Consider the following 16,719-nt stretch of genomic DNA (forward strand, 5'->3'; position numbering starts at 1 on the left):
TGGGTTTTCTCCGGGTGCTCCGGTTTTCTCCCACACTCCAAACACGTGCAGGTTTGTAGGTTAATTGGCTTGGAATAAATGTAAATTGTCCCTGGTGTCATAGAGTCACAGAGTCTTACAGCGTGGTAACAGGCCCTTCGGCCCAACTTGTCCACACTAGCCAACATGTCCATTCTTCATTAGTCCCACCTACCTGCGTTTGGCCCATATCCCTCATTGGGATATGCCTTAATGTGTGTGTGTGTGTGTGTATGTGTGAGTGTGTGTGTGTGTGTGTGTGTGTGTGTGTGTGTGTGTGTGTGTGTGTGTGTGTGTGTGTGTAGGTGTAGGATAGTGTAAGTTTCAGTTTAGTTTATTGTCACGTGTACCGAGGTACAATGAAAAGCTTGTGTTGCGTGCTAACCAGTCAGCGGAAAGACAATACATGATTACAATCGAGCCGTCCACAGTGTACAGATACATGATAATGGAATAACGTTTAGTGCAGGGTAAAGCCAGCAAAGTCCGATCAAGGATAGTCCGAGGGTCACCAATGAGGTAGATAGTAGTTCAGCACTGCTCTCTGGTTGTGGTGGGATGGTTCAGTTGCCTGATAACAGCTGGGATAGCATAGGGTGGGGTGATCGCTGGTCGGTGCGTACTCGGTGGGCCGAAGGGTCTGTTTCCGCGCTGCACCTGTAAACTACACTGACCCTGATGGGAGGCAGTCTCTTACCAGAAGCAGGGCCCGGTGGAAGGGCCTGGAGCCCGTTGCTGCCATGAGGTTGATGCTGGTGATCTCAGCGTCACGGCCTGCAGCCGCGATGGTGACACTGGACGGTGACCCACCAAAGTAACCGGCGTTCCTCTGCACCCACTGTAACACCAACAATTGGTCCCAGAGGCCCCAGTTCCCCGGCATCACATCCGAGCCTGTTAGTTTGGACATAACACAGAGCGCTCCAGCATTTTGTGTCTATCATAGAAACATAGAAACATAGGTGCAGGAGTAGGCCATCCAGCCCTTCAAGCCAGCACCGCCATTCATTGTGATCATGGCTGATCATCCACAATCAGTAACCCGTGCCTGCCTTCTCCCCATATCTCTTGATTCCACTAGCCCCAAGAGCTCTATCTAACTCTCTTTTAAATCCATCCAATGAATTGACCTCCACTGCCCTCTGTAGCAGAGAATTACACAAATTCACAACTCTCTGGGTGAAAAAGTTTTTTCTCATCTCAGTTTTAAATGGCCTCCCCTTTATTCTTAGACCTTGGCCCCTGGTTCTGGACTCGCCCAACATTGGGAACATGTTTCCTGCATCTAGCTTGTCCAGTCCTTTTATAATTTTATACGTCTCTATAAGATCCCCTCTCATCCTTCTAAACTCCAGTGAATACAAGCCCAGTCTTTCCAATCTTTCCTCATATGTCAGTCCCGCCATCCCAGGGATCAATCTCATGAACCTACGCTGCACTGCCTCAATAGCAAGGATGTCCTTCCTCAAATAGACAATAGACAATAGGTGCAGGAGGAGGCCATTCAGCCCTTCGAGCCAGCACCGCTATTCAATGTGATCATGGCTGATCATTCTCAATCAGTACCCCGTTCCTGCCTTCTCCCCATACCCCCTGACTCCGCTATCCTTAAGAGCTCTATCTAGCTCTCTCTTGAATGCATTCAGAGAATTGGCCTCCACTGCCTTCTGAGGCAGAGAATTCCACAGATTCACAACTCTCTGACTGAAAAAGTTTTTCCTCATCTCAGTTCTAAATGGCCTACCCCTTATTCTTAAACTGTGGCCCCTGGTTCTGGACTCCCCCAACATTGGGAACATGTTTCCTGCCTCTAATGTGTCCAACCCCTTAATAATCTTATACGTTTCGATAAGATCTCCTCTCATCCTTCTAAATTCCAGTGTATACAAGCCTAATCGCTCCAGTCTTTCAACATATGACAGTCCCGCCATTCCGGGAATTAACCTAGTAAACCTACGCTGCACGCCCTCAATAGCAAGAATATCCTTCCTCAAATTTGGAGACCAAATCTGCACACAGTACTCCAGGTGCGGTCTCACTAGGGCCCTGTACAACTGTAGAAGGACCTCTTTGCACCTATACTCAACTCCTCTTGTTATGAAGGCCAACATTCCATTGGCTTTCTTCACTGCCTGCTGTACCTGATGCAACTGCTCTCTGGTTGTGGTGGGACAGTTCAGTTGCCTGATGACAGCTGGGAAGAGACTCGGGAGGGTGAGAGGGATTTACCATCACTGAGGAATCCGAACAGTCCCACGCGGTAGCTTGCCGCCACCACCAGGAGGTTCCCCACAGCGGCCAGAGAGGACCCGTCTATGGCGGCCTTGCTGCCGCCCGTGTAGTCCTGGACTCCGTTGTGGAAGAAGACCAACACTGGCATGGGCCCGATCTGTGTGTGGACAAAGGCAGAGTTACCGCCCCACCTCACACTCCCGCTACACGTCACCCACGTCCACGCCCCTGCTGGCAACGCAAAAACCTAAACTAAACAAGGCAGAATCAGAAACGGCCCGCACGGTTGGTGCAGCGGGTAGAGCTGTTGCCTCACAGCGCCAGAGACCCGGGTTCCATCCCGACTACGGGTTCCGTCTGTACGGAGTTTGTACGTTCTCCCCGTGACCTGCGTGGGTTTTCTCCGGGTGCTCCGGTTTCCTCCCACACTCCAAAGACGTGCAGGTTTGTAGGTTAATTGGCTTGGTGTAAGTGTAAATTGTCCCTGGTGTGTGTAGGATAGTGTTAGTGTGCGGGGATCGCTGGTCGGCGTGGACTCGGTCGGCTGTACGGCCTGTTTATGCGCTGTATCTCTTAACTAAACTGAGAAAAGCTGCTCGGGGAGAGCAAAGTGAATGATGATTGGTGATTCCAGACGGTAACTTGCAAGAGGAGTAAATTGGGACCTTGTTCACAGCCTGTCCATCATTATGCCAGGAAATTCAAACCTGGGTTCCAGGTTTCCTTTTCCCCACAGATGCTGCCTGACCCGCTGAGTTACTCCAGCACTCTGTGAAACGTCACCTATCCATGTTCTCCACAGATGCTGCCTGACCCGCTGAGTTATTCCAGCTCTCTGTGAAACGTCACCTATCCATGTTCTCCACAGATGCTGCCTGACCCGCTGAGTTACTCCAGCTCTCTGTGTGTGTCTGGGTTCCAGGAAAGACAGACGATGCTGGAAACGGGATGGGAAAGGAAGAGTGGAAAGTGGGTTTTGAAGGGGAGGTGGAGCGGGGGTGGATTTTTGGATCAGGAGATGTTGACAGTTTTGGCAAAAAGCTACGATGTATCTGTGACAACGTTCCACAGTGGAATCGCCTTGTGTTCCACATCCCAGTACAGGGCTTGTATTAACTGTATCAGGTAAGCTCCTTATTATGGCCAGCAAGGTGGTTTAGTAGTAGAGCTGCTGCCTCACAGCGCCAGAGACCTGGGTTCCATCCCGACTACGGGTACTGTCTGTACGGAGTTTGTACGTTCTCCCCGTGACCTGCGTGGGTTTTCTCCGGGTGCTCCGGTTTCCGGTGTGGGAGGAAACCGGAGCACCCGGAGAAAACCCATGCAGGTCACGGGGAGAACGTACAAACTCCGTACAGACAGCGCCCGTAGTCAGGATGGAACCCGGGTCTCTGGCGCTGTAAGCGCTGTAAGACAGCAACTCTACCGCTGCGCCACCGTGCCACCCGCCTAAAGTCTAAAACGTTCCATCAGTATAGCTCACTACCCAGAGAGGCTTTGTTTCCGTGCTCCAGCAATGCTGCACATACATGCGTACACACGTGTGCACACCACCACCATGATACGACAGAGCAGAATGACCACTAGCCCCTCTGCACTAGACAGTCATTCAGCATGGAAACAGGCCCTTCTGCCCAACCTGCCCCATCTACACTAGTCCCACCTGCCCACACCAACTAACATGCCCCATCTACACTAGTCCCACCTGCCCACACCGACTAACATGCCCCATCTACACCAGTCCCACCTGCCCACACCGACCAACATGCCCCATCTACACTAGTCCCACCTGCCCACACCGACCAACATGCTCCATTTACACTAGTCCCACCTGCCCGCACCGACCAACATGCCCCATCTACACTAGTCCCACCCGCCCACACCGACCAACATGCCCCATCTACACTAGTCCCACCTGCCCACACCGACCAACATGCCCCATCTACACTAGTCCCACCTGCCCACACCGACCAACATGCCCCATCTACACTAGGCTCACCTGCCCACACCGACCAACATGCCCCATCTACACTAGTCCCACCTGCCCACACCGACCAACATGCCCCATCTACACCAGTCCCACCTGCCCACATGACCAACATGCCCCATCTACACTAGTCCCACCTGCCCACCCCGACCAACATGCCCCATCTACACTAGTCCCACCTGCCCACACCGACCATCATGCCCCATCTACATTAGTCCCACCTGCCCACATCGACCAACATGCCCCATCTACACCAGTCCCACCTGCCCACACCGACCAACATGCCCCATCTACACTAGTCCCACCTGCCCACACCGACCAACATGCCCCATCTACACTAGTCCCACCTGCCCACACCGACCAACATGCCCCATCTACACTAGTCCCACCTGCCCGCACCGACCAACATGCTCCATCTACACTAGTCCCACCTGCCCGCACCGACCATCATGCCCCATCTACACCAGTCCCACCTGCCCACACCGACCAACATGCCCCATCTACATTAGTCCCACCCTCCCACACCGACCAACATGCCCCATCTACACCAGTCCCACCTGCCCGCACCGACCAACATGCCCCATCTACACTAGTCCCACCTGCCCACATCGACCAACATGCCCCATCTACACTAGTCCCACCTGCCCGCACCGACCAACATGCTCCATCTACACTAGTCCCACCTGCCCGCACCGACCATCATGCCCCATCTACACCAGTCCCACCTGCCCACACCGACCAACATGCCCCATCTACATTAGTCCCACCCTCCCACACCGACCAACATGCCCCATCTACACCAGTCCCACCTGCCCACATCGACCAACATGCCCCATCTACACCAGTCCCACCTGCCCACACCGACCAACATGCCCCATCTACACTAGTCCCACCTGCCCACACCGACCAACATGCCCCATCTACACTAGTCCCACCTGCCCACACCGACCAACATGCCCCATCTACACTAGTCCCACCTGCCCGCACCGACCAACATGCTCCATCTACACTAGTCCCACCTGCCCGCACCGACCATCATGCCCCATCTACACCAGTCCCACCTGCCCACACCGACCAACATGCCCCATCTACATTAGTCCCACCCTCCCACACCGACCAACATGCCCCATCTACACCAGTCCCACCTGCCCGCACCGACCAACATGCCCCATCTACACTAGTCCCACCTGCCCACATCGACCAACATGCCCCATCTACACTAGTCCCACCTGCCCGCACCGGCCAACATGCTCCATCTACACTAGTCCCACCGGCCCGCACCGACCATCATGCCCCATCTACACCAGTCCCACCTGCCCACACCGACCAACATGCCCCATCTACATTAGTCCCACCCTCCCACACCGACCAACATGCCCCATCTACACCAGTCCCACCTGCCCGCACCGACCAACATGCCCCATCTACACTAGTCCCACCTGCCCACATCGACCAACATGCCCCATCTACACTAGTCCCACCCGCCCACACCGACCAACATGCCCCATCTACACTAGTCCCACCCGCCCACACCGACCAACATGCCCCATCTACACTAGTCCCACCCGCCCACACCGACCAACATGCCCCATCTACACTAGTCCCACCCGCCCACACCGACCAACATGCCCCATCTACACTAGTCCCACCCGCCCACACCGACCAACATGCCCCATCTACACTAGTCCCACCTGCCCACACCGACCAACATGCCCCATCTACACTAGTCCCACCTGCCCACACCGACCAACATGCCCCATTTACACTAGTCCCACCTGCCCACACCGACCAACATGCCCCATCTACACTAGTCCCTCCTGCCCACACCGACCAACATGCCCCATCTACACTAGTCCCACCTGCCCACACCGACCAACATGCCCCATCTACACTAGTCCAACCTGCCCACACCGACCAACATGCCCCATCTACACTAGTCCCACCTGCCCACACCGACCAACATGCCCCATCTACACTAGTCCCACCTGCCCGCGGTTGGCCCACATCCCTCCAATCCTGTCCTGTTCATGTACCTGTGTTTTCAATATCATTATGTAGCTGGCATGACCTACAAAGCAGACAAAGACCCACATCATGCTGGTTTACACTGAAGCCAGGCACAAAATGCTGGAGTAACTCAGTGGGACAGGTAGCATCTGTGGAGAACACGGATAAGTACAAAAAGCTGGAGTAACTCACTGGGACAGGCAGCATCTCTGGAGATAAGCAATGGGTGACATTTCGGGTCGACAATCGAGAATTTGGGTCGAGTTTGAGGAAGGGTCTTGACCCAAAACATCACCCATTCCTTCTCTCCAGAGCAGCTGCTTGTCCTGCTGATTTATTCCAGCACTTTGTGTCTTTTTTGTAAACCAGTATCTCAGTTCCTTGTGCCCACACATTACTTACGATGGATTTTGGTGCAAATAAGTTCAGGTAGAGGCAGTCTTCACCCACAGTGGAGTAAACAGCCTTTGTATCCCCTGGTTGGAGACAGCTGGGCCTGGTGGACAGAGATTGGCAACTTTACATTCCTCGTCAAAACACCAAAGCTCATTTTCACTGAGGACCACGCTGTAAACATTCCTTGTGTTCAATCCACCGCCACTTGTACAGATGCCTGCTTTGGGTTTGTTTTCCTCATCATTCTGGTAAACCTCCTCTGCACCCTCTCCCTGTAGCTGAACCCTCTAATCCACCTCTCCCTGTAGCTGGAACTCTCTAATCCAGGCAGCGTTCTGGTGAGCCTCCTCTGCATCCTCTCCAAAGCCTCCACATCCTTCCTGTAATGGGGGCGACCAGACCTGCGCGCGGTACTCCACACGCAGCCTGACCCTTCATTAACGTGACTGGCCAAGGACCTTATAGACAACAGACAGTAGGTGCAGGAGGAGGCCATTCGGCCCTTTGAGCCAGCACCGCCATTCAATGTGATCATGGCTGATCATTCTCAATCAGTACCCCGTTCCTGCCTTCTTCCCATACCCCCTGACTCTGCTATCCTTAAGAGCTCTATCTAACTCCCTCTTGAATGCATTCTGTTGGTATGTGGGTGGGATTGTCATGAACGTTACTGGCCATGGACCTTCTGTTGAATATACTGAGGTCCATCCAGACAATTGTCAAACTCTGGAATAATTGCAGTTCCATTTGATCCAACAACTTCATAACTCTTTGTGTGAATCAATCATTGGTGACTATTTTGTTTCCCTTTTTACTTATTTCCTGGCAATGTTATTGTCCAACTGCCTCTCCAGCTCCACACTATGAAACCTGACTGTCATGGCTTGCCAAAGAAGCCCGGAACCTGGATCACTCCCACAGTTACAATGCCACGTACTCAACTATCTGCGACTACACTCTTAAGGATAGCGGAGTCAGGGGGTATGGGGAGAAGGCAGGAACGGGGTACTGATCAGCCATGATCACATTGAATGGCAGTGCTGGCTCAAAGGGCCGAATGGCCTCCTCCTGCACCTATTGTCTATTGCTCTGGCCCCTCTCAAAGGCAACATTAGTCATAAGGTCATTAGTGATAGGAGCAGAGTTAGGCCATTCAGCCCGTCAAGTCTACTCCACCATTCAATCATGGCTGATCTATCTCTCCCTCCTAACCCCATTCTCCTGCCTTCTCCCCATAACCCCTGACACCCGCACTAATCAAGGATCTCTCTATCTCTGCTTTAAAAACATCCACTGACTTGTGGCCTCCACAGCCGTCTGTGGCAAAGAATCCCACAGATTCACCACTCAGTGACCAAAGAAATTCCTCCTCATTTCCTTCCTAAAGAAACTTCCTTTAATTCTGAGGCTGTGCCCTCTGATCCTAGCCTAGACTCTCCCACAAGTGGAAACATCCTCTGCACATCCATTCTATCCAGGCCGCTCATTATTCTGTGCGTTTCAATGAGGTCCCCCCTCATCCTTCTAAACAGCAGATGAATGGACCAGCACTGGTCCTTGTATCTCCATATTCCATCACTAGCTGGTCCTAGTATCTCCATCATCACTGGCTGGTCCTTGTATCTCCATATTCCATCACTAGCTGGTCCTAGTATCTCCATCATCACTGGCTGGTCCTTGTATCTCCATATTCCATCACTAGCTGGTCCTAGTATCTCCACCATCACTGGCTGGTCCTTGTATCTCCATATTCCATCACTAGCTGGTCCTAGTATCTCCACCATCACTGGCTCGTCCTAGTATCTCCATCATCACTGGCTGGTCCTAGTATCTCCATCATCACTGGCTGGTCCTTGTATCTCCACCATCACTGGCTGGTCCTAGTATCTCCATCATCACTGGCTGGTCCTAGTATCTCCATCATCACTGGCTGGTCCTTGTATCTCCACCATCACTGGCTGGTCCTAGTATCTCCATCACTAGCAGGTCCTAGTATCTCCATCATCACTGGCTGGTCCTAGTATCTCCATCACTAGCTGGTCCTAGTATCTCCATCATCACTGGCTGGTCCTTGTATCTCCACCATCACTGGCTGGTCCTTGTATCTCCATATTCCATCACTGGCTGGTCCTAGTATCTCCACCATCACTGGCTGGTCCTTGTATCTCCATATTCCATCACTAGCTGGTCCTAGTATCTCCATCATCACTGGCTGGTCCTAGTATCTCCATCACTAGCTGGTCCTAGTATCTCCATCATCACTGGCTGGTCCTAGTATCTCCACCATCACTGGCTGGTCCTATTATCTCCACTGGCTGGTCCTATTATCTCCATCATTGGCTGGTCCTAGTATCTCCATCATCACTGGCTGGTCCTTGTATCTCCATATTCCATCACTAGCTGGTCCTAGTATCTCCATCATCACTGGCTGGTCCTAGTATCTCCATCACTAGCTGGTCCTAGTATCTCCATCATCACTGGCTGGTCCTAGTATCTCCATCATCACTGGCTGGTCCTTGTATCTCCATCATCACTGGCTGGTCCTTGTATCTCCATATTCCATCACTAGCTGGTCCTAGTATCTCCATCATCACTGGCTGGTCCTAGTATCTCCATCACTAGCTGGTCCTAGTATCTCCATCATCACTGGCTGGTCCTAGTATCTCCATCATCACTGGCTGGTCCTATTATCTCCACTGGCTGGTCCTATTATCTCCATCATTGGCTGGTCCTAGTATCTCCATCATCACTGGCTGGTCCTTGTATCTCCATATTCCATCACTAGCTGGTCCTAGTATCTCCATCATCACTGGCTGGTCCTAGTATCTCCATCACTAGCTGGTCCTAGTATCTCCATCATCACTGGCTGGTCCTAGTATCTCCATCATCACTGGCTGGTCCTATTATCTCCACTGGCTGGTCCTATTATCTCCATCGTTGGCTGGTCCTAGTATCTCCATCATCACTGGCTGGTCCTTGTATCTCCATATTCCATCACTAGCTGGTCCTATTATCTCCATCACTAGCTGGTCCTAGTATCTCCATCACTAGCTGGTCCTAGTATCTCCATCATCACTATCTGGTCCTAGTATCTCCATCACTAGCTGGTCCTAGTATCTCCATGATCACTGGCTGGTCCTAGTATCTCCACCATCACTAGCTGGTCCTAGTATCTCCATGCTCCATCAGGGCAAGGTCTTGCTCACCTGTAGAACGTGGCATTCCATTCCCCCGTCCAGTTGAAGGGTTCTGGGGCCTTGAACCGAGCGTCGCCGGTGGGAGGAGCCGCGTAGGGAACACCCAGGAAACTGTTGACCGCCTTCCATCCCTCACCAACACGGGTCAATTGGGTTTTTCCAAACATAATTCCATGAGCCGGGATGACTACAGAGGTCAGCTCGGGCTGGCTCTCGGCCAACAGAGGGTCTGCATTGAAAATAGATTATTAGTTTAGTTTTGTTTAATTTAGAGATACAGCGCGGAAACAGGCCCTTCGGCCCACCGAGTCCGCGCCGACCAGCGATCCCCGCACATTAACACTATCCTACAAACACCAAGCCAATTAACCTCTTTGGAGTGTGGGAGGAAACCAAAGATCTCAGAGAAAACCCACGCAGGTCACGGGGAGAACGTACAAACTCCGTACAGACAGCGCCCGTAGTCGGGATGGAACCCGGGTCTCCGGCGCTGCAAGTGCTATAAGGCAGCAACTCTTCCGCTGCGCCACCATGCCGGTATCACTGGCACCCATTTCTCTCCAGGTGGAAATATGTATCAGGGAGTGAAGGAGCTAGCACCAGGAATTCTCCGACACTGCAGGTCGTCAGAGGGATGGCAGGTAACTGCAAACAAGGGTGGTTGTCAAAGATTGCAGCAGGATCTGAATCAATTGGCCAGGTGGGCGGAGGAATGGTTCTTGGTTCTTGGCACTCCAAAATATTCCAAATGGAATTTAAACTGGAGGTGGCGGAGAGAATGGTCGATGGAGTTTAATACAGAGAAGTGTGAGGTGGTGCATTCTGGAAGCACTAACAAGGGCAGGACCTACACAGTGAATGGTGAGGTTCTGGGTAGTTTTGCAGAGCAGAGGGATCTAGGAGTGAATGGCAGGGACATGGGGAGTGTTGTAGAGCAGAGGGATCTAGGAGTGAATGGTAGGGCCATGGGGAGTGTTGTAGAGCAGAGGGATCTAGGAGTGAATGGTAGGCCTCTGGGTAGTATTGCAGAGCAGAGGGATCTAGGAGTGAATGGTAGGCCTCTGGGTAGTGTTGCAGAGCAGAGGGATCTAGGAGTGCAGGTGCATGGTTCCTTGAAGTTGGAGTCGCAGGTAGATAAGGTGATCACAAAGGATTTTGGCACATTGGCCTTCATCAGTCAGTGTATTGAGTATAGAAGTTGGGAGATCACGTTGCAGTTGTATAAGACATTGGTGAGACCGCATTTAGAATATTGTGTTCAGTTCTGGGCACCATGTTATAGGAAAGATATTGTCAAGCTTGAAAGGGTTCAGAGAAGATTTACAAGGATGTTGCCAGGACTAGAGGGTGTGAGCTACAGGGAGAGGTTAAGTAGGCTGGGTCTCTATTTCTTGGAGCGCAGAAGGATGATGGGTGATCTTATAGAGGTGTACAAAATCATGAGGGGAATAGATCGGGTAGATGCACAGTCTCTTGCCCAGAGTAAGGGAATCGAGGACCAGAGGACATAGGTTCAAGGTGAAGGGGAAAAGATTTAATAGGAATCTGAGGGGTAACTTTTTCACACAAAGGGTGGTGGGTGTATGGAACAAGCTACCTGCGGAGGTAGTTGAGGCTGGGACTATTCCAATGTTTAAGAAACAGTTAGACAGGTACATGGATAGGACAGGCAGGTGGGACTAGTGTAGATGGGACATGTTGGCCGGTGTGGGCGTGTTGGGCCGAAGGGCCTGTTTCCACACTGTATCACTCTGTGGCTCTATGAAGGGCCTGTTTCCACACTGTATCACTCTGTGACTCTATGAAGGGCCTGTTTCCACACTGTATCACTCTGTGACTCTATGAAGGACCTGTTTCCACACTGTATCACTCTGTGACTCTATGAAGGGCCTGTTTCCACACTGTATCACTCTGTGGCTCACCGGTGCAGGTGTGAACATCGGGGCAGCAGTCGGCATAATCGGCACACTTCACGTTGCACTGACACGGCGCGCCAGGACGATAATCCCCACAGCGACCATCGCAGGGAGCGACCACTGCCACCAGAAAACAAACCGTGTTAGACAGACACAGAGTAACTCAGCGGGTCAGGCAGCATCTGTGGAGAACATGGATAGGTGACGTTTCACAGAGTGCTGGAGTAACTCAGTGGGTCAGGCAGCATCTCTGGGGAACATGGATAGGTGATATTTTGGGCTGTGACTCTTCTTCAGATAATATTGAGCGTCCGTACAGAGGCACTGAACGTGCCGATGTCGGCCTTACTTGTGTTTTACCAAGTGTGCTGCTGAACTGTTCTGCAGCTCTTTCATGAGTGAACCAGGAAAGCACACGACCGAAACAGAAAGGCCATCGGGTGTTAAGTGATGGGAGCAGGATGAGGCCATTCAGCCCATCGAGAAACTGTTGGAGATGTTTGGTGGGGCGGGCAGCATTCGCTGTGAAAAGGTGAAAGGTAGTAACGTTACAGGCCATGACTTTCCCTCAGAGTGGGGTCAGAGTGGGGTCAGAGTGGGGTCAGAGTGGGGTCAGAGTGGGGTCAGGGTGGGGTCAGAGTGGGGTCAGAGTGGGGTCAGAGTGGGGTCAGAGTGGGGTCAGAGTGGGGTCAGAGTGGGGTCAGAGTGGGGTCAGAGTGTGGGCAGTGAGACACACCCACGTTTGTGGAGGCCAAGAGGGATGTGTCTGTGCGTTGACCGGAGACTAACTGGGACCAGCAGATACAAACACTGTTGGTACAGCCCGGGCATGATGGTGAGAGAGAGAGAGCCGACGCACAATGCTAGCTGGGAATGCATGGGGGAGGAGATGGGGAGGAATGTCTTTAGTCAGAGGGTGGTGAATCTGTGGGATTCTTTGCCACAGACGGCTGTGGAGGCCACAAGTCAGTGGATATATTTAAGGCAGAGATAGATAGATTGTTGATTAGTGCGGGTGTCAGGGGTTATGGGGAGAAGGGAGGAGAATGGGGTTGGCAGTCATAGAGTCATAGACATAGAGTCATGCAGCACGGAAACAAGCCCTTTGGCCCACACTGACCAACATGCCCCATCTACACTAGATAGCATAGAAACATTGACAATAGGTGCAGCAGGAGGCCATTCGGCCCTTCGATCCAGCACCACATTCAATATGATCATGGCTGATCATCCACAATCAGTACCCCGTTCCTGCCCTCTCCCTAAACCCCCTGACTCCGTTAGCCCTAAGAGCTAAATCTAACTCTCTCTTGAAAACATCCAGTGAAACGGCCTCCACTGCCCTCTGTGGCAGAGAATTCCACAGATTCACAACTCTCTGGGTGGAAAAGTTTTTCCTCATCTCAGTTTTAAATGGCCTCCCCTTATTCTTAAACTGTGGCCCCTGGTTCTGGACTCCCCCAACATTGGGAACATGTTTCCTGCCTCTAGCCTGTCCAATCCCTCTTAAATCTTTGTCCTTTTGTCTTAAAGCTTTTCACTTGAGTACAGGATTCAGCTTCTCTGGAAAAAAGACTTTGCGTGTTGACGTGGCTCTGTCCCTCCTGTCTCATGGGTGTGTACAGGTCACCCGTGTCCAGGGTCCACGCTGCCATCTGCTCTGCCAACGACAAACGTCCTCACCGTGTCTTGTCCATTCCCCGCCAAACCGTGAACATGAATGTGAACAACCAATTCACCCCGTGTGTGGCATGACATTGTGTGTGTGTAGTGTGATCATTGTGTGTGTTGCACGATCATCCCGTGTGTGGCGTGATCACCCCGTGTGTGCGTGATCATTGTGTGTGTTGCATGATCATCCCGTGTGTGGCGTGATCACCCTCATGTGTGGTGTGATCATTGTGAGTGTTGCATGATCATCCCGTGTGTGGCGTGATCATCCCGTGTGTGGCGCGATCATCCTGTGTGTGGCGCGATCATCCCGTGTGTGGCGTGATCATCCCCATGTGTGGCATGATCATCCCATGTGTGGCGTGATCACCCCGTGTGTGGCGTGATCATCCCGGGTGTAGTATGATCACCCTCGTGTGTGGCATGATTTGAACAGTTAGCAAACAAAGTTTTTCACTGTATCTCGATACACATGAGAATAATAATCCAGAACCAATAACTCAACACCACCAAACCCTGAGGCCCACCACTGGTCACAGCCTCCAGTCTGAGAGGCAACCTTCCACCATCACCCTCTGCTTCCTTCCAACATCACCCTCTGCTTCCTTCCATGGAGCCAAAGTTCCATCTATTCCGCTCACTCTCCTTGGATCCCATGCGATCTAACCTTCCATGGCAGCCTGCCACGCGGAACCTTGTCAAAGGCTTTGGTGAAGTCCATGTACACAACCCCCACTGGCCTGCCCTCGTCTGCCCTCTTGGTGACAACTGGAACCTCTAACGGATTGGTGGGAGAAACATAAATGTGGGACTATTTTGCCCCCAGGTGTGTCGGGCCTGTGCTTTGCTCACCTGTCCTGCGGTAGATGATGTCGGCTGCCTCTCTGAGCACCAGCCGGCAGAGGAGAGCGTGCGGCCGGTGTCGACAGGTGTGGGTGTCGGGGTAAAGGACACACCTGAGCCCATTCACCTGGCGCTGCAGAGTGACTGTGGCACAGCTGAGATTGGAGGCACAGGCTGTGGGGAAAGAAGCACCAACAGGTCAACACCATCACTATGGGCACAACAACCGCCACGCCATGCCACAACACGCCACGCCACGCCACGCCACGGCACGCCACGCCACGCCACAACACGCCACGCCACGCCACGCCACGCCACTTCACTTCACTTCACTTCACTTCACTTCACTTCAGTTTAGTTCAGTTAAGTTTAGTTACATTTAGATTAGTTCAGTTCAGTTTATAGTTCAGTTTATTGTCACATGTATCTCGGTACATGTGACAATAAACTTAACTAAACAAAACTGAACCAAACTAAACTGAACTGAACTGAACTAATGAACATCATCACCTTGGGCGCAACAACAGGCGATTGTCGGTGTCTGGGCGTTTACCTGAGAGGCACCAATCCCCAGCTTCACTGACAAACTCCACACTCGGTTCAGGACCTTCGCTGCTGACGTGGACAACATCAAAGGCAGACATTGTGGAGTCAAGGATGGGAGACACCCTCAGCATCTGCCAGTTACTCAGTGACACTGCAAACACAAGCAACACGACAATAGCAGCAGTAATAATAGTAATAGTAATAATAACAGCAGTAATAATAATATTAATAATAACAGCAGTAAAAAAAGTGATAGTAATAATAACAGTAGTAATAATATTAATAATAACAGCAGTAAAAAAGGTAATAGTAATAATAACAGAATATAGTAATAGTAATAATAACAGAATATAGTAATAGTAATAATAACAGTAGTAATATGTAATAATAACAGCAGTAATAATAGTAATAGTAATAATAACAGAATATAGTAATAGTAATAATAACCGCAGTAATAATAATATGAATAATGCCAGCAGTACAATACTGTGATGGGGTGGGATGTTTGACGTACCTCTCTGGGGTGGTGGGGGTGGTCTTGCTGGGGGACACATGTTGGCCACACGGTTCCACTGGTTCACTGCAAACACATCAACAACCTGGTTACACATGGTCATATGTGATCGGAGCAGAATTGGACCATTCGGCCCATCGAGTCTCCTCTGCCGTTCAATCCTGGCCCTGAACGCAGGCAATGAAGGCTCTGCCTGTTTGTCCATGTCCCCATGCTGAAGGTGGAACATTTGCCAGCTGCCCCAGGCTTCAGATAGGAGGGGGGAGAGGAGAGAAAGAGCTCAGGGCCAACTGCTTCACTCTGAGGGTAGTCTGTAGCTGGCACCAGCTGCCAGAGCAAGTTGTAGAAGCAGGGACCATCATAACCTATGAAACATTTGGACAGATACATGGATAGGAAAGGCTGGCCCAGAATGCCAACATGGTGGGCATGGAGAAGGTGGGCCGAAGGGCCTCTATCTGCGCTGTACAGCTCCATCACTCTATGCTCTACCTCACCAAGGATACGGCTTGTATACACTCAACAATGAGTGCCCAGGAACCACAGTCACGGTAGTGCAGCGGGTAGAGCTGCTGCCTCACAGCGCCAGAGACCCGAGTTCCATCCCCACTACGGGTGCTGTCTGTACGGAGTTTGCACGTTCTCCCCGTGACCTGCATGGGTTTTGTCCGAGATCTTCGGTTTCCTCCCACACTCCAAAGACGTGCAGGTTTGTGGGTTAATTGACTTGGTAAATGTAAAAACTGTCCCTAGTGTGTAGGATAGTGCTAGTGTGCGGGGATCGATGGTTGGCATGGGCCCGGTGGGCCGAAGGGCCTGTTTCGATGCTGTATCACTAAACTACTGTGGTGGGCATTACTTAGTTACAGACACGCAGAAGGTAGAGAAGCTTGAAAGCGCGCGTCACCAGACTCAGCAACAGCTTCTACCCCTCTGTGATCAGGCTACTGAACGGCCCTTCCATAAGCTGGGGTACTGTCCGATTCACCTCTACCCCATTGTGGACAGTGGACCTTGTCTGTGGAACTGATGCGCTACAATGCTGAGAAGTATGTTAGAAAATGGGTGCAGGAGGAGACCATCTGGCTGTCCACACAGAGCTGTCCCAGACCAGTAAACATAAACATAAACAGTTGCACATTTCACTGAGGTGATGTAAGCTGCCAGAAGCAGATGAGGGAGATTATTAATCAGAGCATCTCTGCTGCTACATTAAACACTGCCAGATGGTGCTGTAGGTGAGACCAGCGGCTCACTGTCTAACGGCAGGGAACAAGGCCCATCTGTACCACCAGCACACAGGACAGTAGACAATAGGTGCAGGAGGAGGCCATTCGGCCCTTCGACCCAGCACCGCCATTCAGTGTGATCATGGCTGATCATTCTCAATCA

General features: G+C 51.6%; 1 protein-coding gene across 1 annotated transcript in view; it reads right to left on the reverse strand.

Annotated features, from left to right (window-relative positions):
- Positions 1-16,719, reverse strand: part of tg (thyroglobulin) — a 179,016-nt gene that overhangs the window by 74,492 nt on the left and 87,805 nt on the right. Inside the window, exons 29-36 of the mRNA XM_078398459.1 lie at positions 15,328-15,393; positions 14,821-14,964; positions 14,277-14,441; positions 11,760-11,873; positions 9,847-10,066; positions 6,638-6,740; positions 2,248-2,407; positions 716-912 (exon numbers count right to left, since the gene is read on the reverse strand). Coding sequence (XP_078254585.1) covers positions 716-912; positions 2,248-2,407; positions 6,638-6,740; positions 9,847-10,066; positions 11,760-11,873; positions 14,277-14,441; positions 14,821-14,964; positions 15,328-15,393 — 1,169 coding nt within the window. The remainder of the gene's footprint in view (positions 1-715; positions 913-2,247; positions 2,408-6,637; positions 6,741-9,846; positions 10,067-11,759; positions 11,874-14,276; positions 14,442-14,820; positions 14,965-15,327; positions 15,394-16,719) is intronic.

This window comes from Rhinoraja longicauda, chromosome 4 (assembly GCF_053455715.1).
Source record: "Rhinoraja longicauda isolate Sanriku21f chromosome 4, sRhiLon1.1, whole genome shotgun sequence".
Classification (NCBI taxonomy): Eukaryota; Metazoa; Chordata; class Chondrichthyes; order Rajiformes; family Arhynchobatidae; genus Rhinoraja; species Rhinoraja longicauda.